Below are 27,177 nucleotides of genomic sequence, written 5' to 3'. Positions count from 1 at the left end.
CCCAGTGACCCCCAACCCTAGCAGTGCCCCCTTTCTTGTTGGGTCCTGAACCAGTTGTAAAAGGTCATTGTCTCTCATAGTTGTCAAAAACTGATTACCTTTGCTGGAACTGCCCTCCCCATTGAGGTGCAGCCCGTCCCTAACGTAGAGCCTGTAGCCAACTGAGAAGTCGGCCCAGTTCTGCAGGAACCCAAACCCCTCCTTCCTACACCAATTCTTGAGCCACTTATTAACCTCCCTAATCTCCCGTTGCCTCTCTGGCATGGCACGTGGTACAGGCAGTATTTCGGAAAATACCACGTTGGAGGTCCTTGCTTTCAGCTTGCAGCCTAATTCCCTGAAATCGTTTTTAATGACCTTCCACCTACCTCTAACTTTGTCATTTGTGCAAAGGGCACCATGACCACTGGGTCCTCACCAGCCCCTCCCAGTAACCTGTCCACCCTATCAGTGATGTGTCGGACTCGAGCGCCAGGTAGGCAGCACACCGTTCGACGATCCCTGTCTTTGTGACAGATTGCCCTATCTGTTCCAATAATAATTGAGTCCCTCACTACCAGCACCTGTCTGGCCTGCCCTGCTCTCCTATTCCCCTCCTTACTGGAGCAGTCACTCCTCCGGCTTTCAGAGGACATGTGTGGCTGCAGCAGTGCTACCCCTGTACTGGCACCCCCCTCATCTGCCAACTTAGCAAACCTATTGGGGTGTGCCAGATCAAGACTAGCCTCCCTGGCACTCTTCCCTCTACCCCGCTTTCTAACTGTCACCCAGCTTGCTACTTCACCGTCCTGCGGCTCCATCCTACCATCCCCCCCCCTCATCTGTCCCATTGATCTTCTGCTCAGTGAGCAGAAGACTCCTTTCCATATTGTCAATGGATCTCAGTGTTGCCAGCTGCACATTTAAGGTACCTTCACACTCAGCGACGCTGCAGCGACACCGAAAACTATGTCGATCGCTGCAGCGTCGCTGTTTGGTCGCTGGAGAGCTGTCACACAGACAGCTCTCCAGCGACCAACGATCCCGAGGTCCCCGGGTAACCAGGGTAAACATTGGGTTACTAAGCGCAGGGCCGCGCTTAGTAACCCGATGTTTACCCTGGTTACCAGCATAAAAGTAAAAAAAACAAACACTACATACTTCTGGGAGAAGCGAAGTCTCCCTAAGCTAGAAGATCGTTGGGTACAGCCGGGACCAGCTGCTTCGAAAGCATCACCAAACCAGGGATTCAAGCTTCAGGAGGCTAATTTGCATATTCCAGGTGCCTTCTGGGAGAAGCGAAGTCTCCCTAAGCTAGAAGATCGTTGGGTACAGCCGGGACCAGCTGCTTCGAAAGCATCACCAAACCAGGGATTCAAGCTTCAGGAGGATAATTTGCATATTCCAGGTGCCTTCTGGGAGAAGCGAAGTCTCCCTAAGCTAGAAGATCGTTGGGTACAGCCGGGACCAGCTGCTTCGAAAGCATCACCAAACCAGGGATTCAAGCTTCAGGAGGCTAATTTGCATATTCCAGGTGCCTTCTGGGAGAAGCGAAGTCTCCCTAAGCTAGAAGATCGTTGGGTACAGCCGGGACCAGCTGCTTCGAAAGCATCACCAAACCGCGCGCCTTACGGCGCGTGAATTTTTGCCTGTAGGACATTATTGCAAGAGAGCTTGGCTGAGTAGATTACACAAGAAGGAAAACACACAGCAAGTCAGCAGGATCTAGGAGCAACATGGCAGATGTGACAACCTACATGGTGAGCTGCAGCATGTGCTACATGTTCACAGATCGACCAGAAGAAGAATCCAATTTCACCTGTCAGAAGTGTAGACTAGTGGCCCTTTTAGAAGAAAAGGTGCGGGGTCTGGAAGAAAGAATAGCAACTTTGAAACTCATCAAAGAGAATGAAGACTTTCTAGACAGAACAGAAGCATCTCTACTGGTCACAGAAGGTGAAAAAAGTGTCAGAGAACCTCCAAAAGCAGATGAGTGGAAGCATGTGACCAAAAGAAGCAAGAAGACCATGGAGAAATCACCAACCACACAACTGAAGAACCGATATCAAATCTTTGTAGAGGATGAAGATGGCACACCTAAGAATGAAGCAATACCAGCAAGCAAAAAAGAAAAGGGCACACAGCAACAAGTGACAGCAAAAAGTACAGCCAAGAAGCAACGAAGAGTGGTGGTGGTGGGAGACTCACTACTGAGAGGCACCGAAGCAGCCATCTGCAGACCGGACATAACTGCAAGAGAAGTATGCTGCCTTCCAGGTGCGATGATCAAGGATGTGACCGATAGGATACCAAAGCTCTTCAGCTCCAAGGACGTCCACCCATTTCTTCTGATACATGTTGGCACCAATGACACGGCAAGGAAGGACCTACCGACAATCTGCAAGGACTTTGAAGAGTTGGGGAAGAAAGTAAAAGAACTGGATGCACAGGTAGTTTTTTCTTCTATCCTTCCAGTAGACGGGCATGGCACCAGGAGATGGAACAGGATCCTTGATGCAAACAACTGGCTAAGACGATGGTGCAGACAACAAGGATTTGGATTCCTGGACCACGGTGTGAATTACTGGTATGATGGACTCCTCGCCAGAGACGGACTACACCTCAACAAACCTGGGAAACACACATTCGCCAGAAGACTCGCTACACTCATCAGGAGGGCGTTAAACTAGAAGAAGAGGGGACGGGAAGAAAAACATTAGACTCGAACAAAGACGACCCAGGAAAACATACTCAGAAGGGAGGTAAGAACATTTCTAAAACAATCCACAGTGAGGAGATTGGAACAAAACAAAATCCTCTAAACTGCATGCTCGCAAACGCCAGAAGCCTGACAAACAAGATGGAAGAACTAGAAGCAGAAATATCTACAGGTAACTTTGACATAGTGGGAATAACCGAGACATGGTTAGATGAAAGCTATGACTGGGCAGTTAACTTACAGGGTTACAGTCTGTTTAGAAAGGATCGTAAAAATCGGAGAGGAGGAGGGGTTTGTCTCTATGTAAAATCTTGTCTAAAGTCCACTTTAAGGGAGGATATTAGCGAAGGGAATGAGGATGTCGAGTCCATATGGGTTGAAATTCATGGAGGGAAAAATGGTAACAAAATTCTCATTGGGGTCTGTTACAAACCCCCAAATATAACAGAAACCATGGAAAGTCTACTTCTAAAGCAGATAGATGAAGCTGCAACCCATAATGAGGTCCTGGTTATGGGGGACTTTAACTACCCGGATATTAACTGGGAAACAGAAACCTGTGAAACCCATAAAGGCAACAGGTTTCTGCTAATAACCAAGAAAAATTATCTTTCACAATTGGTGCAGAATCCAACCAGAGGAGCAGCACTTTTAGACCTAATACTATCTAATAGACCTGACAGAATAACAAATCTGCAGGTGGTCGGGCATCTAGGAAATAGCGACCACAATATTGTACAGTTTCACCTGTCTTTCACTAGGGGGACTTGTCAGGGAGTCACAAAAACACTGAACTTTAGGAAGGCAAAGTTTGACCAGCTTAGAGATGCCCTTAATCTGGTAGACTGGGACAATATCCTCAGAAATAAGAATACAGATAATAAATGGGAAATGTTTAAGAACATCCTAAATAGGCAGTGTAAGCGGTTTATACCTTGTGGGAATAAAAGGACTAGAAATAGGAAAAACCCAATGTGGCTAAACAAAGAAGTAAGACAGGCAATTAACAGTAAAAAGAAAGCATTTGCACTACTAAAGCAGGATGGCACCATTGAAGCTCTAAAAAACTATAGGGAGAAAAATACTTTATCTAAAAAACTAATTAAAGCTGCCAAAAAGGAAACAGAGAAGCACATTGCTAAGGAGAGTAAAACTAATCCCAAACTGTTCTTCAACTATATCAATAGTAAAAGAATAAAAACTGAAAATGTAGGCCCCTTAAAAAATAGTGAGGAAAGAATGGTTGTAGATGACGAGGAAAAAGCTAACATATTAAACACCTTCTTCTCCACGGTATTCACGGTGGAAAATGAAATGCTAGGTGAAATCCCAAGAAACAATGAAAACCCTATATTAAGGGTCACCAATCTAACCCAAGAAGAGGTGCGAAACCGGCTAAATAAGATTAAAATAGATAAATCTCCGGGTCCGGATGGCATACACCCACGAGTACTAAGAGAACTAAGTAATGTAATAGATAAACCATTATTTCTTATTTTTAGGGACTCTATAGCGACAGGGTCTGTTCCGCAGGACTGGCGCATAGCAAATGTGGTGCCAATATTCAAAAAGGGCTCTAAAAGTGAACCTGGAAATTATAGGCCAGTAAGTCTAACCTCTATTGTTGGTAAAATATTTGAAGGGTTTCTGAGGGATGTTATTCTGGATTATCTCAATGAGAATAACTGTTTAACTCCATATCAGCATGGGTTTATGAGAAATCGCTCCTGTCAAACCAATCTAATCAGTTTTTATGAAGAGGTAAGCTATAGACTGGACCACGGTGAGTCATTGGACGTGGTATATCTCGATTTTTCCAAAGCGTTTGATACCGTGCCGCACAAGAGGTTGGTACACAAAATGAGAATGCTTGGTCTGGGGGAAAATGTGTGTAAATGGGTTAGTAACTGGCTTAGTGATAGAAAGCAGAGGGTGGTTATAAATGGTATAGTCTCTAACTGGGTCGCTGTGACCAGTGGGGTACCGCAGGGGTCGGTATTGGGACCTGTTCTCTTCAACATATTCATTAATGATCTGGTAGAAGGTTTACACAGTAAAATATCGATATTTGCAGATGATACAAAACTATGTAAAGCAGTTAATACAAGAGAAGATAGTATTCTGCTACAGATGGATCTGGATAAGTTGGAAACTTGGGCTGAAAGGTGGCAGATGAGGTTTAACAATGATAAATGTAAGGTTATACACATGGGAAGAGGGAATCAATATCACCATTACACACTGAACGGGAAACCACTGGGTAAATCTGACAGGGAGAAGGACTTGGGGATCCTAGTTAATGATAAACTTACCTGGAGCAGCCAGTGCCAGGCAGCAGCTGCCAAGGCAAACAGGATCATGGGGTGCATTAAAAGAGGTCTGGATACACATGATGAGAGCATTATACTGCCTCTGTACAAATCCCTAGTTAGACCGCACATGGAGTACTGTGTCCAGTTTTGGGCACCGGTGCTCAGGAAGGATATAATGGAACTAGAGAGAGTACAAAGGAGGGCAACAAAATTAATAAAGGGGATGGGAGAACTACAATACCCAGATAGATTAGCGAAATTAGGATTATTTAGTCTAGAAAAAAGACGACTGAGGGGCGATCTAATAACCATGTATAAGTATATAAGGGGACAATACAAATATCTCGCTGAGGATCTGTTTATACCAAGGAAGGTGACGGGCACAAGGGGGCATTCTTTGCGTCTGGAGGAGAGAAGGTTTTTCCACCAACATAGAAGAGGATTCTTTACTGTTAGGGCAGTGAGAATCTGGAATTGCTTGCCTGAGGAGGTGGTGATGGCGAACTCAGTCGAGGGGTTCAAGAGAGGCCTGGATGTCTTCCTGGAGCAGAACAATATTGTATCATACAATTATTAGGTTCTGTAGAAGGACGTAGATCTGGGTATTTATTATGATGGAATATAGGCTGAACTGGATGGACAAATGTCTTTTTTCGGCCTTACTAACTATGTTACTATGTTACTTACCTACCGCTGTCTGTCCCCGGCGCTCTGCTTCTCTGCACTCCTCCTGCACTGACTGAGCACAGCGGCCGGAAAGCAGAGCGGTGACGTCACCGCTCTGCTTTCCGGCTGACCGACGCTCACAGCCAGTGCAGGGAGTCCAGCGACGAAATAAAGTTCTGGACTTTCCTCAGCGACCAACGATCTCCCAGCAGGGGCCTGATCGTTGGTCGCTGTCACACAGAACGATTTCCTTAACGATATCGTTGCTACGTCACAAAAAGCAACGATATCGTTAACGATATCGTTATGTGTGAAGGTACCTTTAGATTCAGAATCTGGGTTTCCAAATGCAAAACGTGCTCACATCTCGCACAGCAGTATGCACCCTCGATCGGCTGCTCAAGGACTGCATACATGTGGAAAGATGTGCACTGGATGGCATTAACAATAGTGGACCACATTTCCTAATGGGGATTGCACCAGACAGAACCGATAAATAAAACATAAAAGCAAATTATCAATAGAACACAGACAGCAATTCAGTAATTCCTCCCTTGAAAACTCCCTGACTGCAAAGTCACTGAATCACAAGTCACACACTTACTGCCGTTCACACTTACGCTCAGGTCACACCCAGCTCGTTCACACTCGCTAAGCTGGAGATTTAAAGAGATTTTTTTCTTTTTTCTTTTTCCCCTCAGCAGCAATCCACCTTGCTGTTCAATGCACTTCCAAAAAGTCCAAATATTGGACTTATTGCATTCCAGCGTCCAAGTCCCATGAACCATTGCGAAATTCTGTGCTTGCTCGGTAGGGCCTTTCACTAAGCCCCCAAAATTAGCATATCCAAGAATCCCAAGGCACAAGAAGATAATCCTTAAAAAGTTAGATCTTTATTCCATAACATAAAAAGACACAATAATAAGAAGACAAGGCAACATTTCAGCCATATCTGGCCTTTCCCAAAGCTCAAAATCATAGCTGTGATTGAACTTACCCTATCCGAAATATGTATACAGTGAGGGAAATACGCTTTTGATCCCTGGCTGATTTTGTATGTTCGCCCACTGACAAAGACATGAACAGTCTATAATTTTAAGGGCAGGTTAATTTTAACATTGAGAGATAGAATATCAAAAATAAAATCCAGAAAATCACATTGCATAAATTATAAAAATGCATTTGCATTTTGCACTGAGAAATAAGTATTTGATCTCCTACCAACCATTAAGGGTACCATCACACAGTGGCATTTTGATCGCTACGACGGCACGATCCGTGACGCTCCAGCATCGTAACAATATCGCTCCAGCGTCGTAGACTGCTGCCACACTTTGCAATGCACGACGCTGGAGCGATAATTTCATGACGTATGTGCGATGTAGAAGCTGTTGGTTACTATGCGCACATCATATACAATATCGTGTATACCTTTGTTACACCATGCGATCATGCCGCCACAGCGGGACACTAGACGACGAAAGAAAGTTTCAAACAATCTGCTACGACGTACGATTCTCAGCGGGGTCCCTGATCGCAGGAGCGTGTCAGACACAGCGAGATCGCTGGAACGTCACGGATATATCGCTGGAACGTCACAAATCGTGCCGTCGTAGCGATCAAAATGCCACTGTGTGACGGTACCCTAAGAGTTCTGGCTCCTACAGACCAGTTAGGCGCTCCTAATTAACCCATTACCTACATTTTAGACAGCTGTCTTACAAAGTCACCTTTACAAAAAAAGCCTCCTGTCCACAGACTCAATTAATCAGTCAGACTCTAACCTCTAAAACATGGGCAACACCAAAGATCTTTACAAGGATGTCAGGGACAAGATCATAGACGAGCACAAAGCTGGAATGGGCTACACAACCATAAGTAAGACGCTGGGTGAGAAGGAGACAACTGTTGTGCAATAGTAAGAAAATAGAAGAAATACAAAATGACTGTCAATCGACATCGATCTGGGGCACCATGCAAAACCTCTCTTCGTGGGCTATCCTTGATCATGAGGAAGGTGAGAGATCAGCCTAAAACTACATGGAGGAACTTGCTAATGATCTCAAGGCAGCTGGGACCACAGTCACCAAGAAAACCATTGGTAACACATTACACCATAAAGGTGTAAAATCCTGCAGTACTCGCAAGGTCCCCCTGCTCTAGAAGGCACATGTGCAGGCCCGTCTGAAGTTTGCCAATGAACACCTGGATGATTCTGTGAGTGATTGGGAGAGGTGCTGTGGTCAGATGAGACAAAAATTGAGGTCTTTGGCATTAACTCAACTCGCTGTGTTTGGAGGAAGAGAAATGCTGCCTATGATCCAAAGAAAACTGTCCCCTCTGTCAAGCATGGAGGTGGAAACATTATGTTCTGAGGAGGTTTCTCTGCTAAGGGCACATGACTACTTCATAGCATCAATGGGAGAATGGATGGAGGCATGTACCGTAAAATCCTGAGTGACAACCTCCTTCCCATCGCCAGTACATTAAAAATGGGTCGTGCCTGAGTCTTACAGCAAGACAATGACGCAAAACATACAGCCAAGGCAACAAAGGAGTGGGTAGAAAAGCATCACATTAAGGTCATGGAGAGGCCTAGCCAGTCTCCAGACCATAATCCCATAGAAAACTTGTGGAGGGAGTTGAAGCTCGAGTTGCCAAGCAACAGCCTCAAAATCTTAATTTTTTAGAGATGATCTGCAAAGAGGAGTGGACCAAAATTCCTTCTGACATGTGCGCAAACCTCTTCATCTACTCTTCAAGACTTAATACTTGGTGGCAAAACCCTTGTTGGCTGTGCTTGCCAACAAAGGTTGTGCCACCAAGTATTAAGTCTTGTTTGCCAGAGAAATCAAATACTTATTTCTCACTGCAAAATGCAAATAAATTTATATAATTAATACAATGTGATTTTCTGGATTTTATTTTTGATATTCCAACTCTCAATGTTAAAAGTAGCCTGTCCTTAAAATTATAGACTGTTCATGTTTTTGTCAGTAGGCAAACTTACAAAATCAGCAATGGATCAAATACTTATTTCCCCGCACTGTATATACCAAAGATGGACATTTCCTGGCTCCAAATATATTTTGTATAAAATAAATCCGTGTAAAGTAGAAATAAATATGAAAGAACCTTTTTCTGTGTCCTGTAACAGAAAATGAAAAATCATTTCCCTGTCCAGGTGTTTATTTTAAAGGCTTTCAGTAGGTTTCCCTCTGGTGTAAATGTATGTGGGAGTCAATAATAACCGCATTGAGGAATGCTGTTAGAAATAACTACTAGAAATATGAGCCAGGTGCATTATTGTCATTAATTCTCTTAGTCCACAATGAATGTAGCCATTGTCAAGATTTGAAGCCCAACGGGATGTCCCGAGTTCACTGAAACATCACAAAATTTGCTCTTTTATCGAGGCTTTGCTATTCTTCAATGTAAATCTTTTAGGAGATTGTGAACTCGTCATCTTTTATTCCATTTCTTTATAGATCATTGTTTTTTTTAATGTCTTTGCTCTTTAGAATAACGAGGAAGAGAAAACAGACAAAGCCACAGACGAGTGACACTTCAAAGGAAAAGCGCAAAGATCAAGATTGAATAAGGACACAGCCATGGGGTATCCCATACAGGTGTTTGCCTGCCTTCTTTTAATGCTGAGTTCTCAAGTGAACTGTGGACTTATTAGAAAAGTCATCCGGCACAGAAGAGACACTGGCGTAAACCTCACCTTGCCTGAAGACAACCAGCCAGTAGTGTTTAACCATGTGTATAACATTAAAGTTCCAATGGGCTCACTATGCTCTGTTGACCTAGACCCTATTGGAACGGCGGAAAACGAGGTGAAACCTCAAACGGATCTTCAGAAGAATTACCAAGAAACCACTTTAAATGGGGAAAACCAGATAGTTTTTACACATCGCATCAACATCCCTAGACGAGCTTGTGGATGTGCAGCATCTCCGGATATTAAGGACCTTCTGAGCAGACTGGAGGAGCTTGAAGGCCTTGTGTCATCTCTTCGAGAACAATGTACTACTGGAGCTGGATGCTGTTCTAACACACAGACTGCTGAAGGTAAGAATATTCTTTCTTGACGGAATAAATTATATACATGGGTGAAACTTTTTTGGAGAAAACAGGAGAAAATTGCATTAAAATGTGGTCCTCTAGGGCTGTGTTCCCCACCAAGAGCCACCAACAGGTCATGTTTTCAGGATTTCCTTAGCATTGCACAGGTGATTGAATGTTAGCCTGTCCAGGTGATGCAATTATCACCTGTGTAATACTAAGGAAATCCTGAAAACATGATCTGTTGGTGGCTCTTGAGGACCGGAGTTGGGGAACACTGCTCTAGGGAGTGTCCTATCAGAGATAATGGGCAGTATGGTGGAACTGAAAACCTGTCATAAAAGATCTGGTCTCAATTGTGAATGGTATGCAAAGAGACAGTCTTTTTCTGAGATGTCACTCTATCAAACTTCTGTTTAGAAATACAAAAATGACTGGCAATAGGGTACCAGGTTATGGGAACCAGTTCTAAGTATGGCAGGCTTGACTTCAGTCCACCCAAAGAATTAGAAGTGTAGTGGAGTCCACAGATTTACGCTCCACCAGACCATGTTGGTGCCCTTCTGGATGATAGTAACATGGACATCAGAAAACTGGGGGCCTAACTAGTTTTCTTAGTAATTTATGCATTAGATCATTCCCATCAGCATCACTTTATAGATGAGTGTCTCAGTTGACAATATTGAATATCTGCTAATATGGCAGACGTATTTATGCTCCATATATGAATTTATACATCTATAATAAGACTGAGCCAGGTATTTCAGCTGTTACGTTTTTTGATATTTTATGTATCGGCGCAGGTCTTTATCATATCCAGGGGCAGCTCTTTAAAGTGTTTGAACAAAAATGTCTCATTATGATGTTGCATGCCTCCCTACCGACTAGTCTGTAATTAAAATGATGCTGAACATCTCGTAATTCTCACAGGCATGTGGTGGTTTTGTAATAAGGAAAGAAGGAGGTTAGCTCTTCTTGTAAAATCTTATAATTATATGTCTGCAACTGACTTTTCTTAAAACTTCCCCCCAGATCTGAGCCATTAAAACAAACCAAGAACGTGGAAGAAAACATCTATCAGCTAATAATATCGTTCCCTAAAGTAAAGGGAACCAAAACAATAATTGAGACTTAAGTCTTCATGAGGTGGCACGTTTCGAGAGTCCAAGTATTGCAAAATGTGGCATTTCATAGATCGAGAAAATAAGAAATGTTTTTAGTTATTTTTTTTTAGGTTAATATTCTTCTAAATATACAAAAACAACTTTATTGCTCTGCTTAATTTTTTTCAGCATTAAGTACCAGTTGTATAATTATATATAGAGAGATGTAGAAGACACCAACTTGCATTCCCCTAAAATGGCTTTTTTGTTTTGTTTTGGAAATCCCCTGTCTTCCAGCTTCAGTTTGTTTGTTTGCTTTTTAAATCAAACTGCGCTGTACTCACCCTCCCTGAGTCCGGCGTTGCATCTCTGCTCTGCCCCAATGCCTATTATTATCTGCAGTGCTGATTCTATATCAACAGAATTGTAGCCAATCATTGAGTTCAACGGCTCTGCCCTAGTTGATGACATGAGCCACTGAGATCTACTGATTGACTGCAGCACTATCATTAGCACTGTGGACAATAATAATCACCGGAGGCAGCAGCAGGAACTCAATACTACCTCCATGGACAGTGAGTAAAGCACAGCCTAGGGACTGGGGTTTTATGACTTGGAAAATCCCTTTAACTGAAGATTCCATTTAGTTTAATTCTATCCCAGTTACTATGGTAATTCAAATAAATCAATTTTGTAACACATTAAACCAGACATGTCACTGGAAGTAAGGATCACCAAGCAACGACTTGGACGCATATGAGTAGGGCATTCACTGGAGGACAACATACGAAGAGACCGATCACTGGAGAAAGACAGCATACCGGGAGAGCGATCACTGGAGAAGGACAACATAGGAAGAGAGCGATCACTGGAGAAGGACATCATACAAAAAGAGCAATCACTGGAGAAGGACATCATACGAGAAGAGTGATTACTGGAGAAGGACATCACATGAAGAGAGTGATCACTGGAAAAGGACAGCATAAAAAAAGGGCAATCACTGGAGAAGGACGGCATACCAGGAGAGCGATCACTGGAGAAGGACATCATACGAGGAGAGTGATCACTGGAGAAGGACAACATAGGAAGAGAGCGATCACTGGAGAAGGACATCATACAAAAAGAGCAATCACTGGAGAAGGACAGCATACCAGGAGAGCGATCACTGGAGAAGGACATCATACGAGGAGTATGATTACTGGAGAAGGACTTCATACAAAGAGAGCGATCACTGGAGAAGGACAACATACAAAAAGAGCAATCATTGGAGAATGACAGCATATTAGGAGAGCGATCACTGGAGAAGAACAACATACAAAAAGAGCAATCACTGGAGAAGGACATCATACAAAAAGAGCAATAACTGGAGAAGGTGAGCTTACCAGGAGAGTGATCACTGGAGAAGGACAACATGCAAAGAGAGTAATCACTGGAGAAGGACATCATACAAAGAGAGCGATCACTGGACAAAGACATCATACAAGGGGAGCGATCACTGGAAAAGGACATCATACGAAGAGTGCAATCACTGGAGAAGGACATCATACGAGGAGAGCGATCACTGGAGAAGATATAAAGAACCCGGCACTCAACTTGAATTAAACTTGAGGTTTTTTATTCCGTAGTACGAAAAAACATTTCGGCCTAGTGTGGCCTTCGTCAGTTACGTACTGAAGGATGACTGAGAATAACCTCAGTATGTGTGATAGATCCGTGGGTTATCACTTAATGGTGGTCCGCTTAAATAGATATAGCACAGGTGTGAGCTGAGAGTGGCCGGGTCCTGACGCGGTGTCCACCGCTGTCGGTGTGAAAGCCCGGGTGACACACGCGTCAGGACCCGGCCACTCTCAGCTCACAGCTGCTCTATATCTATTTAGGCGGACCACCATTAAGTGATAACCCACGGATCTATCACACATACTGAGGTTATTCTCAATCATCCTTCAGTACGTAACTGACGAAGGCCACACTAGGCCGAAACGTTTTTTCGTACTACGGAATAAAAAACCTCAAGTTTAATTCAAGTTGAGTGCCGGGTTCTTTATATCTATATGCATATGGTTTGGGAACCTACCCGTGCACCCTAGTAGCTGTGCTCACGTCTTTTGGCTCACTGATCACTGGAGAAGGATATCATATGAGGAGAATAATCACTTGAGAAGGACATCATATGAAGAGAGCAATCACTGTAGAAGGACAGCATATGAGAAGAGCGATCAGTGGAGAAGGACATCATACGAGGAGAGTGATCACTGGAGAACGACATCATTCGAAGAGAGCGATCACTGGAGAAGGACATAATACGAGGAGAATAATCACTTGAGAAGGACATCATACAAAGAGAGCAATCACTGGAGAAGGACATAATACAAAGAGAGCGATCACTGGAGAAGGACATCATACGAAGAGAGCGATCACTGGAGAAGGACAGCATAACAGGAGAGCGATCACTGGAGAAGGACATAATACGAAGAAAGCGATCACTGGAGAAGGACATCATACGAAGAGAGCGATCACTGGAGAAGGACATCATATGAAGAGAGCAATCACTGGAGAAGGACATATTTTGAAGAGAGCAATCACTGGAGAAGGATATCATGGTCGGAAGAATAGAAAGAACAAGGCGAAGAGGAAGACCAGCAACCCGATGGCTTGATACTTTCAAGATAACATTGGAGAAGACCCTTGTGGACCTAACTAGGCTTGCACAGGTTGTTCATCCATCAGGTTGCCATGGCTCCAGATCAAGTCAAAGGCTGTTAAAATAAAAAAAAAAACTAGTTATTCTAAAAATGAAAAATTTCATAGTTTGCATAGGTCTGATTATCATTTATCATGTATAAATTCTCCCGATGAATATGGGTTCCAAAAGTGACCTCCTACCCATTAGACATTGGCGGGACAAGCTCTCTTGCTCAATGCAAGGATTTCAACATGAACCAACCAACCCTTTATTCCTAAAGTTCAGAATAATTTGTCCACTAGCTATTATGATTCACACCAGAAGCATTCAGCTGACAGCACTCTATGTATGCCAACCCTCCATACATATGCGCACTCACTCTTGGTGCATTGGAGTATACACGTGTTCTTTATGGAGAGATGAGAAATCTGATGCCAGGAACCTTTGGCGGCAGCTTATTTACAAAAAGAACAAGCAGATGGGGCATTATTATTGCGAATGGCCCAATCCTTCTTCACCTCTCAACATCATGTGTCAGGGAAGAAAATTGGGAGTCAACTCACACCCATTACACAGAAGATGCCTGGTCCTATTAAAATCTGTAGATTAAAATAAGAATAATCTAAAGTGTATAGCAATCTTTAGTCCTGATGAATTTTTGCCTTTGTGCAAGCGAAATGGGAACCAGCAACCAGGATATGGATAAAACCTTTTCAAATTGTATTTTTCCAAATTTAAAGCAAATCACAAACAACTCTACAAACAGTAGACAGGTGGCAACATAACTCATACATTTCAGGCCATTGGGGTCCTTAGTTATAGCATGTGTGTATCTTTTGTGTATGTAACAACAATACATTGTGCCCGTCCATTCTAGTGGTACCATACATTTTTCGCTTACCCTAGTGTGAGCCATGATTAGGGCATACTGTATTCTGAAACTGCACAATTGGTCTACAGATCAAACACCTTCTTGGATAGTAAAAAGCCTGCCTTTCCACACCCCAATCTGATTAAAGAGGCTGCGATGCACCAGATGTGGCACAGATCTGTACATTGTATTGTGACCCTGAAAGGCAGTGCTAGTACTCTCCCACTTGTATGGTTCCTATGACATGTATGGAGCTGGGGTACTTCCTGCACACTTCTGTACCATCATTGGTGCTGGGTGACTTAGCTCCACAAATCAGACCTTTCTTAGGCTACGTTCACATTTGTGTTGTTGGGCGCAACGTTGTCGACGCATACCGACGCATGCATCATGCGCCCCTATCTTTAACATGGGGGGGCGCATGGACATGCGCCGGTATGCGTTGTACTGCGTTTTACGACGCATGCATCAATTTGATGCACCAGACAGGGCATGGAAGACGCTACTTGTAGCGTTTTCCCTGCGCCAAAATTCAAGAACATTACTAGTTTATGGCAACGCATGCGTAAAAAAACGCAGCGTTGTGTTTTGCGTTGTTGGTTGCGTCGACGACGCTGCGCCCAACAACGCAAATGTGAACGTAGCCTTAGAAGGGTTATCCAGGGCTTTATTCATTTTTTACTATGGGCTTAAAAACGAACAGGCAGGTAGCTGCTAACTACCTGCCCGTTTTGCCCAGCGCTGACCTCTGCCTGCACAGAGCAGTCACAAATCGCTCCTGCTGGTGACTCTGCTGCACCTTCTGCTGCTGTCACATCATCAAAGCACTGGCTTCACTTCTGCTCTGTTGATGGGGCATGACTGCCAATGTTATGCTTGATTGACAGCCATCTCACCACTGCCAAACTGCAGGAAAATGGCTGTCAATCAACATGATATCACAGTCATGACAGGGTAGCCCAAAAGAGGAAGATCTATTCTATTGACTTGGAGCAGCTGAATCGCTGGCAGGAGCGGTATGTGACCAACCTGAGCCAGTGCTGGATAAAACAGGCAGGTAGTTAGCAATTACCTATCTAAAAGTAAAAAGTTAAGTAAAAAATATTACAATCCTGGATAAGCCCTTTAAGAATGGGTCACCAATAATAACATTACAAATGTTCCTTTAATGTCATATTGAAAATTGTACCTACAGTACATTACCCTAATTATCCTACTATATTGATTTGTGCAGGTACAGTGGAAACCAAGCCTTACTGCAATGGACATGGGAATTACAGCACTGACTCCTGTGGCTGTACTTGTGAGCCTGGATGGAAAGGACCCAACTGTACTGAAGCAGAATGTCCAGGAAACTGCAATAACCGAATGACATGTGTGGACGGAAAATGTGTTTGCGATCCAAACTATACCGGAGAGGACTGTGGTGAACGGACCTGCCTGAATGATTGCAATGACCAAGGAAAATGTGTCAATGGAGTCTGTGTTTGCTTTGATGGATTTGCTGGAGAAGACTGTGGTGAAGAAGTATGCCCCGTGCCTTGCGGTGAGCATGGAAAATGTGTGAATGGCCAATGTGTGTGTGATGAGAACTTTGTGGGGGAGGACTGTAGCAAATCCCTCTGTCCAAACAACTGCAACAACCGTGGACGTTGCATAGATAATGAGTGTGTCTGTGATGAGCCATACACCGGAGAGGACTGTAGCGAGTTGATTTGTCCTAATGACTGTTTTGACCGTGGTCGTTGTATAAATGGCGTATGCTATTGTGAAGAAGGGTTCACTGGAGAAGACTGCGGTGAACTGGCCTGTCCAAACAACTGCAACAACAAGGGGAAATGTGTTAATGGACTATGTGTGTGCGATGAGGGATTCACCGGGGATGACTGCAGTGAGCTGAGCTGTCCCAATAACTGTAACAATAAGGGGCGTTGTGTAAATGGAGTGTGCGTATGCAAAGAAGGGTTCACGGGAGAGGACTGCGGTGAGCTCAGGTGTCCAAACGACTGCAATAACAAAGGCCGTTGCATTAATGGGCAATGTGTCTGTGATGTGGGATTTATGGGCGAGGACTGCAGTGAACTGAGGTGCCCCGGTGATTGTAACGAAAAAGGGCGCTGTGTAAACGGCCAGTGCGTGTGCGATGAAGGATTTATGGGCGAGGACTGCAGTGAACTGAGCTGCCCCGGTAATTGTAACAATAGGGGGCGTTGTGTAAACGGCCAGTGTGTGTGCGATGAAGGATTTATGGGATTTGACTGCAGTGAGCTGAGGTGTCCCAACGACTGTAACAACAAAGGCCGGTGCGTCAACGGTCAATGCGTGTGTGACGACGGATTCATGGGACTGGACTGCAATGATTTAAGATGCCCCAATGATTGTAACAACAAAGGTCGATGCGTTAATGGTCAATGCGTTTGCGATGATGGGTTCATGGGCGAAGATTGCTCCGAACTAAGATGCCCCAATGATTGCAACCACAGAGGTCGCTGCGTCAACGGGCAATGCATATGCGACAACTTATTCATGGGTGAAGACTGCGACGAACTTCGCTGTCCTGACGACTGTAATAACAGAGGCCGATGCATCGACGGGCAGTGTGTGTGCAACGAAGGATTCACGGGGGACAATTGCGGCGAACTAACCTGCTTCAACAACTGCAACAACCAAGGACAATGTGTCAACGGACAGTGCGTTTGCGATGAAGGCTTTATCGGAGAGTTCTGCTCTGAAGGTACAGTTTATTCAGTTAATCCATTTATGTAAAGTGATCTTTTAATTTTCAACATTTTTTTCTTAAAAAAAAAAACATTAGGGCGTATTTGTTTTTTTTAGTTAATATGCATGCTTCACGCTAAACGGAAAAGCAGAAATTTCACACCTCGCTGTTGGAGCACGTCGAGTGGATCACATTATGCTCTTGTCTCATTTCCATATAAACCGTGATGATAACAATCTCTGAGCCATGGCTGGCACACCTGGATTTAGCTTTGTTGGGGTCTAAGCAATTTGCACATTAGATATTGAGTTGCAATGTAGTACATCTGTATTTTTCCCAGAGTTTTACGCAAAGTCGGTTTTACATTTGTAGCCGCATCAGAGATAAACTTGGAGGAAAAATGCAGAATTATGGTTTATTGGGAAAGGGCCAAGCTCACATATAACATTAGAGCCCCCTATCGGAGCTAACCACCCCATCAGTTCATTTCCGATGATTTACCAATCCGGGCAACAGGAGCACGTCATGTTTCAAAGCTCATCAAGGAGCCAGACATTGAGGTGCACAAGCAAAGCAGTTTTCTATCCTCTGATATAGAGAGAATTTTGCATATGTTTTCCCCCATGGAGCTATGCGAATACTCCTCCTTAATGAGAGCCAATATGCTCCCTCCAAGGTTACATCAAGGGCATTGAACCCAGTTCTGTAATGATGTGGACAATTAAAAAAAGGAACCTCTACAGATGGGTATTTGGCTTGGCTAATGTTCCCACTCATTTTTGAAGGCTGAATGCAGATTCATAGGGAAGCAACCTCCAGGTAGAACTTTTCACTCTGGGAGGAAATATATATATATTTGTACAGTGTTAGCCAGTAGATAGAAAAATATTAAAACTTGAGTCTCCTCAGTGGTTGATACGTTTTAATGGCGAACTGAGAAGATGGTAACACATTGGAAGCTTTCGAGACTACACAGGTCTCTTCATCAGACGTAGATTAATACAAAATCTGAAGAATCACATATTTATACACAGCAGGACACAGGAATAATGCAATAGATAAGTGACGGGAAGCAGAATTATCATTATGGGAGAGGGATAAACAGTGGTGGCTGTAAATATTGGAACAGTTCATAGATAAGGAGAGTGAATGTTTTGTTGTCCTCTGATTGGGGTCTGGTTCTGTGTTGTGATGCCCCACAAGGTCTGATTCATCCTTCTCATAGCCACATAATAAAAGAAAAAAGAATAGATTTACCAGTGGCCAAACATTGTTGTATCTCTGAACTGTTTCAATATTTATGGCCACCACTGTTTATCCCTCTCCCATAATGGTAGTTCTGCTTCATGTCACTTGTCTTATCTATTGCATTATTCCTGTGTCCTGCTGTGTATAAATATGTGACTCTTCAGATGTTGCGTTAGTCTTTGCCTGATGAAGAAACCTGAGTAGTTTGGAAAGCTGCAATTTATTACCATCTTTTCAGTTCGCCATTAAAAGGTATCAACCACTGAGGACTCTCAATTCTAAATATCACTCTGGGAGATAATTTATTTGGATGCTTTACCTTTTGGAATTAAAGTCGCATTCATGCACATATATCTGCCCATTGTGGGCTATGGACACTGTAGTATGGTTCCGTAAATCCCCATAGCAACCAAAAACTATTTACTTTTACCAGGTATATAAATAATAGGTTCAGTAATAAAGATCATTACATTTGGGTGTGTTTTTGAGGTTTGAGAGAGATGATGGATAATAGATAGATAGCTAGCTTGCTAGATAGATAGATAGATAGATAGATAGATAGATAGATAGATAGATAGATAGATAGATATAGATAGATAATAGATAGATAGATAGATAGATAGATAGATAGATAGATAGATAGATAGATAGATAGATAGATAATAGATAGATAATAGATATATAATAGATAGATAGATGATAGATAATAGATAAATAGATAATAGATACATAATAAATAGATAATACATAGATTGATAGATAATAGATATATAATAAATAGATATTTAATAGATAGATAATACATAGATAATAGATAGATGATAGATAATAGATAGAAGGATAATAGATAGATAGATAGATATATAATAGATTGATAGATGATAGATAATAGATAGATAAATTGATAGGTAATAGATAGATAGATTGATAGATATATAATAGATAGATGATAGATAATAGATAGATAATACATAGATAATAAATAGATAGATGATAGATAATAGATAGATGATAGATAATAGATAGATAGATATATAATAGATTGATAGATGATAGATAATAGATAGATGATAGATAATAGATAGATGATAGATAGATAGATAGATAGATAGATAGATAGATAATAGATAGATGATAGATAATAGATACATAATAAATAGATAGATAATACATAGATTGATAAATTGCTGCTCAATATTACAGGTTGTGTTTTGCAGCCCTAGGACTCTGGGTTGAGCCTCCAGTAGCGTTGGGCGTTGTGATTTTCTGTTTATGTATTTTTGTGGTGTTAGGAAACCAGATTATAAATTTATCTGGGTCAGAGATCATTGAGAATAAATGTATCGGCAGCACAATTTTTTCCGTTATTTGTCCGCTCTGAGCGCTGTGTAAATAAGAAATATAAATAAACAAAAACAAACTACAGACGCACAGGAGACATATTTTATAGATTTGTTTGTCCGTCCTGAGACTGCACCTCATTACTTTCCTAGTTTGTCTTTTCTTTACCGTTTTGCTGAGTACACAATATGGACTCCTGTTATCACATCCTCCTCTTCACAATTTTCTGAACAGATTTTGCTTTGCAATATAATTACTATTGTATAGTAGATGGTTTTTGGTTTGAAAAAATGAACCTTACTGTTTTTTTTTGTTTGTTTTTGTTGAATCCAACAGTGTCACCCCCAGAAAATTTAATTGTGACCGATGTAACCACTAAAACCATGAATCTGGAATGGGCGAACAAAATCAAAGTTACTCAATATCTCATCACTTATGTTCCCACAAGTCCCGGTGGCTTAGAGTTTGACTTTAGAGTCCCTGGAGACCAGACAACAGCCACTATTAGAGAACTTGAACCTGGAGTAGAATACTTTGTACGTGTATATGCCATCTTGAGGGACCAAAAGAGTATTCCAGTAAGCGCCAGGGTCGCTACACGTAAGTGCAATTTCACATGTACTTTTCCTTCTGAAAACGATATATGGAAGAAGCTCTTTAATCAGAACTGTAGAGAGACTTAAAGTGCTTCTCCACTGCTAGACAACCCCAGCTTAAAGTGCTTGTCCGCTACTTGACAACCCCAGCTTAAAGTGCTTGTCCGCTACTAGACAACCCCAGCTTAAAGTGCTTGTCCACTCCTAGACCACTCAAGCTTAAAGTGCTTGTCCACTCTTAGACCACCCAAGCTTAAAGTGCTTGTTCACTTCTAGACCACCCAAGCTTAAAGTGCTTGTTCACTCCTAGACCACCCAAGCTTAAAGTGCTTGTCAACTCCTAGAGCCCTCAAGCTTAAGGTGCTTGTCCATTACTAGACCACCCAAGCTTAAAGTGCTTGTCCACTACTAGACCACTCAAGCTTAAGGTGCTTGTCCACTCCCAGACAACCCAAGCTTAAAGTGTTTCTTCACTCCTAGACCACTCAAACTTAAAGTTCTTGTCCACTACTAGACCACTCCAGCTTAAAGTGCTTGTCCACTGCTAAGCAATCCCAGCCTAAAGTGCATGTCCACTAGGAGACCACCCAAGCTTAAAGTGCTTGTCCACTCCTAGACCACCCAAGCTTTAAGTGCTTGTCCACTCCTAGACCACTCAAGCTTAAAGTGCTTGTCCACTCCTAGACCACTCAAGCTTACAGTACTTGTTCACTCCTAGACCACCCAAGCTTAAAGTGCTTGTTCACTCCTAGACCACCCAAGCTTAAAGTGCTTGTCAACTCTTAGAGCCCTCAAGCTTAAGGTGCTTGTCCATTACTAGACCACTCCAGCTTAATGCTTGTCCACTACTAGACCACTCCAGCTTAAAGCTTGTCCACTGCTAAGCAATCCCAGCTTAAAGTGCTTGTCCACTAGGAAACCACCCAAGCTTAAAGTGCTTGTCCACTACTCGATAACCCCAGTTTAGTAAACTCAGGACCCTATTTAAAATAAAGACAATTGATACTCTGCTGCCACACCGATGCCGATCCAGTAATGTCGGCTGTTCACTTCCTGGAGACTGCCGTGACTTGTTGTGAAACAAGCTGGTTACAGACAATGAGTGGCCACTCATTACCTGAATTCTTTACTTATTTTCTGATAATGGACATCCAACCTGATGAAATTTTGATGAGCTACAGCCAAAGAGTGGCCTCTCATTATTTGCTGGTGGCACATGCCAAAAGTCTCTGGGAACAATGACACCATCATCACTGGATTTGCACAGCTGTGGGAGGTGACTATAAATTATTTTTATTTTAATTAGTATAGTATTTTAATTAGAATCCGGTACAGGACAATCCCTTTACAAAGATTTCTCACCAATTTTATTTTTTCTAATCTGTCCTAAATAAGTATATAATGTAGCAGTGTAAATGTATTATGATACTTACTGATCGTAGTTATCTTTGGTTTTCAGCACCTCTCTGGTCCTCTTCTGGTCCATGTGACTTGAAATCAAACTAGTCGGTTCATACAGGGATGCATGGAGTGAAACTTGCTTTTTTTAACATAAGAATATGGAGACAAATTTGGGTCTTATAGACTTTTTTGCGATCGTGTGAGCTAGAAGAGGACTAGAGAGGCTCTGAAAACCGGGGAAGACAGTGATCACAATTTAAATACACTTACACTATATTGCATATATGTTTAGGAGGGAAAATAAAAACTTTTGGTGAGACTTCTTCTTTAACAGGTGCAGTGAAAAATGTAATAAGTGACTAAGATACCATAATTCTCTGGAGTGGAGCTATTCTTTAGGAGCAGCTCAACTGATATGGTGGATCCATTCCCATTTTAATCTTCTTAATTAATTAGTTTAGCTTGGTTTATAAAATAACATTTATGTATTTATTAGTATCATCTATATATTAACATATACATCATCTTTACAGACCTGCCAACCACTGACGATCTACGGTTTAAAACAATAAAGGAAACTTCTGTTGATGTGGAGTGGGATCCTTTAGATATTTCCTTTGATACTTGGAAACTTATCTTCCAGAATATAGTAAGAGAAATCCATATTTTCTTTTTATCGGGCATAAATATGGCGAATATCCAGTTCGAAAAGTCACCACATACTGTAGACCTCCTTACAATACTGTAGACCTCCTTACATGGTGACCTAAGGAACTGTATGCAATGTGTTTCTGACTGTTGGAGATGGATCATTTGGTGACGTGATTTAGTGTCGATGAATATTCACCATCAAGCATCCTAGATAGACATGAAGCTTGGACAGGTTCGAGCCCCTCAATGGTAGATTATGAGTGTATTGGGTGCCATAATGGCACCAAAAAAATAGAGTTTCTGTTAAAAACCCTTGTGTCAAAATCCAGAAAAGCTTACAGCTGTTAATATGAAAAATAAAATATATCCAATAAATCACAATTTATCTGAAATAATATTTGAACATTTATCGTATTTCACCAAATTGTCCCATTCCGAAAGCAATTTCCATTGCATACCTTAAAATATATGAATATATTGTTCAGGAGTTCATGGCGCCTCCCAGATAAGAAACATTTTAGATGCAAAATGTTATTTTTAAAAGAAAAGTTTATGTTATGAAACGTCCTGGGTTGTTGGAAACCAACCGTTACGACACGCAGCATTTTTCCATGATTGCTACATCCTTTTGTCAGTCAGTTCTACTTCTACATCAATCATGAACAGTAAAGTATTCATTCAATACGAAATGTGTTCTTTGGAGATAGTTTTGCCCCCGTAGGGTGTCGCTGACTTCTAGCATTAAGTGGTACATTTTATTTTTTAATAACTGCACAGATGTTTGATGGCGTACTATGTGCACCACATCATAGACGAATTACCATTTCTGAAGAATAACCCTTTAAAATTGCCCCCGGACCAAAACAGTTTCGAGATAGTTCAAAAAGTTTTTTGTTTTTTTTTCTCAAAATGATTTCACTCTTAGTCTTTTATTATATTTTCCTCCAAAGCTTTTCCTATGTCATTTATTGTTACAATATTACTTTATTGCAGAAGAAACAGAATGGAGAGATAAGCACCAGTTTAGAAAGCTCTGTCACATCTTTCGAACAGCAAGGACTTGCACCAGGAGAAACTTATGAAGTATCAATACAAGTCGTGAAAAACAATACTCATGGACCTACGCTGACCAAACTCACCACTACAAGTAAAGTATTTTTACAATCACTACATATTTTACAATTTTCCTAGAGTGAAAATGATATTGCTAATGTTAGAGGGGCTTTAACTTTGATGACCTATCCTTAGTCAAATCAATAGTGGGTGGAAGTGCAGTACCCGGCCACAGCCTCTATTCCGTCGATGATGCACCACTACCGATCAGACATTGATGTCCTGCCCTAAGGACAGCCTATCAATGAAAAAGTCCCAGACAACCCCCTTAAATAGTGAAAAGTTCTTTGAAGGACCTGCCACTTTGGGAACGAGGAAAAATTGAAGTAGGAGGATTTTTTTCAACTACAATGACAAGTTACTACTAAAAATTGATACATTACATTCTACCCGGAAGCCTTGTGAGGACATTATTTTATTTGATATGACTTAGGGTGCACTACTTAAAGTGATTGTGATAATAAATTATAACCCATTGATGCGCGGAGGTCCAATCACTGGGACCAGTGGCTATTGACAGAAAAAGGAACTTTTATTACTGTTGGAATGGAGTAGCAGTTATCATGCTTGCCCCCCGCTCCATTCTGTATGGAGCTGCCAAGCGCTGTTCTCAGCTTTCTCTGGCAGCCGCACAAAGAATGAGTGAAGTGGTTTGTGCACTCCTGCTCCATTCATTTGGGATAAATGAGCCCGTTGCCAATCAGTGCAGATCCCAACGGTCAGACCCTTATGGATCAGTTATTATCACCTAACCTGTGGATCGGTGAAAACTTGCTTTCACAGGACCTCCCTTAAACTTACATTACGTCTACAGCACCATTTTAAAAGCTTGGGGTGTCCTAGTCTACTTCTGTATTCCTCCTCTTTTGTATAGAGGTATATTTATCAAATTCTGTATGAAACTGCCTAAAGAATATAATTTTGTGTTCCATCAGACATTCTATTATTGTCCACTAGAATTCTTACTCCTACCGACATTGCTCCATTCCATGGCACCGCATGTTGGCACTATACAGTGGCTCATAAAGTGCCTATGGCTCTGGCATGTGCACGAAGGTTACATTTTGTGAGAGAAGAGCTTATCAAGACTCGAAGATTGATGGCCATTCTTCATTCAAGCACGTTCTGAAGTAAGAAGGGCTACATTTATTGAGAGACCCTTTCCTCTCAATAAATTTGGCTCATGTTGGGTCATCGAAATGAACGCCAGCTATGAGTTGGCATAGATTTTAGCTACAATGCGCACTATTTATTTGGTGTCCATTATACTCAATCTGCAGAACGGTAGCAGAATACGCCTCCTATTACTAAACCCTAACCCATTTTTTAAAAAGGTCAAGAGCAGAAGGGCAAAAGTCACAAAATTTGTCACCAATACCGCCTATGACATTTTAACAGGAGTTTTCTAGAGTACAGGGGATGCTAAATTCTCCTCTTGAGGCAGCATTAGAAGTGCACTGTATGCACCTAGAAAGCTTCCATGCATGGAATAAAAAGGTCAATGGGCCTCCATTTATCAGTCTTAGGCCAAAAGAATGCCTCTTCTGTATATGTCAGAGTTTGACTGTACAGAATAGTGAGGCATGAGTGACAGATGCAACTGTCTGACATCTATGAAAGTCATCCATTTAATATATTCAGTAGAAGCCTCCTAAGACACTGTTAGAGTTTAGCTATTGCTTAAAGAGTAAGTAATGTTTTTTTATTTTTTTATTTAATCTTTAATCAGCTTTTGCAAAGTTACAAATATTTGTAATTTACTCCATTGCGTTATTTTGCTTCAGTTTCTCTCGAACACAGTGCTGAAAGGGCTGTTTTACTTGCCTCGGTCATGCACTTAGTGTAGCTGTTTTGAACTGCAGGTCTAGTAAATATCCATAAATCTGTGTGATCTTCTCTGGTCCTCGCCTTGTGCTCAGACAGCAGGAGTATTTGCAATTAGTGTCTGAGAATGGAGGATGAGAAGAGAGGCTCACACAGGAGTATAGATGTTTACTAGACCGGAAGTTCAAAACAGCTACTCTAAGTGCATGGCCAAGGCAGCCAAAACAGCCCTTTCTGCACGGAATTTGAGAGAAAAGGAAGCATGATACAATAATGAAGTACATTATAAAGATTTATCACTTTGTAAAGACTGTTCAATACATAATAAGAAAAAAAGGTATTCTTACGATAATATGTTTTTGTAAGCAAATCAATATTACCACGGTAGGTTCATTGCCAAAATAACCAAACTTGCTCCTCGACATTCAAGATAAATAGGATTAATGACCCAACAAAAATGAACACAATTATCAATATCTTCACAGTTATGTACGAGAACATGCGCCTCTGAACGAGACAAAGTGCGTTTTCTTATTGGATCAACTTGAGGTCGTGAACCAGCATGACTGAATAGAAGATGCCTAAATACCACCCAAGAAATCCTTCTTCCCACGTTACGTCTGACCAGTGGTCTCTGTAACAAAGATCTCAGTGTTAGGACCGTAGAAAAGAACGGAATTGAAAACACATGATCATAAGCACCAACCGAGAGAGTGGTGAATGCTTAAGTCAAACCAGCTGCTTTGTCACACAACGTAAAAATATCAATCATGACCGAGCTTCTCTCCAGTGTTAGACACATTCCATACAATCACACTAAACAAGAACATCTCCGCTCCCCCCATAGTTGCAAGGACTTGTGAACGAAGATGAATGCTGTACATCAATAACTTTTTATAAGTAGTTAGAGCAGAAGTGGGGGCAAAATCACATAAATGGCGCCTGGAACATCCATCATGTTTTATGGCACGGGTTTCAAAACTCTCTGCTTCTTCGCCATTGAGTCCCTGGGGACTTATGTACATAAACAAAAACAAATGCTTACTATAAAACATTTACATCAACCCGTTTGTAAAAAAAAGCCTGATTTGTCCTTCACCGCGCAGCAATTATTTTTTTTTTCTGACCATAATAGCTCAGCGCTCATGGGGTTAAAATTAATATTACTTAACCCTGCTGTTCTGTTTAGATTTCACATACACTTGTACTGTTCCCGGTCATTTTTGACCGTCCTTATAAAATAATCATTTTTAGCTAATCTAAGTGGTTTTTTTAAACAGTTTTTGCACTATTATATTGCTTGTGAAGATGGTTGTTCAAATACCAGAAAAAAAAAAAATACAAAGCTTGTTTTATATTTTTTTTATATCCAAAAGGGAACATGGTATTTTTTTGATTTTTGTAAAAATTGATTATTTTTGCAGATAAAAAAAAAATCTTGATCTAAATGTTAACTATAAGTAATAATATCAAACATTATGTAAATATACTTTTTTCAAAGGCAAAAAAAAAAAAAAAAAAGCTTTTTTCTCTATAAAATGGCAAAAAACGTTGTTTTTTATACACTTATACTGTTCCCGGTCATTTTTGACCAGACCTAACATCCTCGTCTGTATCGGAGTCGTTTATAAACTCCTCCAATTCAGCTTGGGTGAAGTGTCTTCTTCTCATGCTGTAAGGCATCACTGTTGAATGAAAAAATAAAATATATCCATAAACAATGAATGAAAAAAAAAATCAAAACAATTTCGCAACAATACACACAATAACGTCCCGTCACACATTGAGATATGCCCTGTGATTATGGTGCTGGAGCATCGCAAACAAAAATGAGGCATGCACTCATTCTATCACAGCAGTGAGAATACGTACTCATAAGC

At 41.5% G+C, this 27,177-nt stretch overlaps 1 protein-coding gene across 4 annotated transcripts in view; it reads left to right on the top strand.

The window, feature by feature from the left end:
* Nucleotides 1-27,177, top strand: part of TNC (tenascin C) — a 167,170-nt gene that overhangs the window by 44,639 nt on the left and 95,354 nt on the right. For all 4 annotated transcript variants that reach the window (XM_069748551.1, XM_069748549.1, XM_069748548.1 and 1 more), the window contains exons 2-6: nucleotides 9,198-9,750; nucleotides 15,639-17,138; nucleotides 20,049-20,312; nucleotides 22,243-22,358; nucleotides 23,354-23,507. In XM_069748551.1, the coding sequence (XP_069604652.1) occupies nucleotides 9,288-9,750; nucleotides 15,639-17,138; nucleotides 20,049-20,312; nucleotides 22,243-22,358; nucleotides 23,354-23,507 (2,497 nt within the window). In that variant the 5' untranslated portion in view covers nucleotides 9,198-9,287. The remainder of the gene's footprint in view (nucleotides 1-9,197; nucleotides 9,751-15,638; nucleotides 17,139-20,048; nucleotides 20,313-22,242; nucleotides 22,359-23,353; nucleotides 23,508-27,177) is intronic.

The sequence above is a fragment of the Ranitomeya imitator genome, chromosome 2, assembly GCF_032444005.1.
Source record: "Ranitomeya imitator isolate aRanImi1 chromosome 2, aRanImi1.pri, whole genome shotgun sequence".
In the NCBI taxonomy this organism is placed as follows: Eukaryota; Metazoa; Chordata; class Amphibia; order Anura; family Dendrobatidae; genus Ranitomeya; species Ranitomeya imitator.
This window is presented reverse-complemented; position numbering and strand designations above follow the sequence as displayed.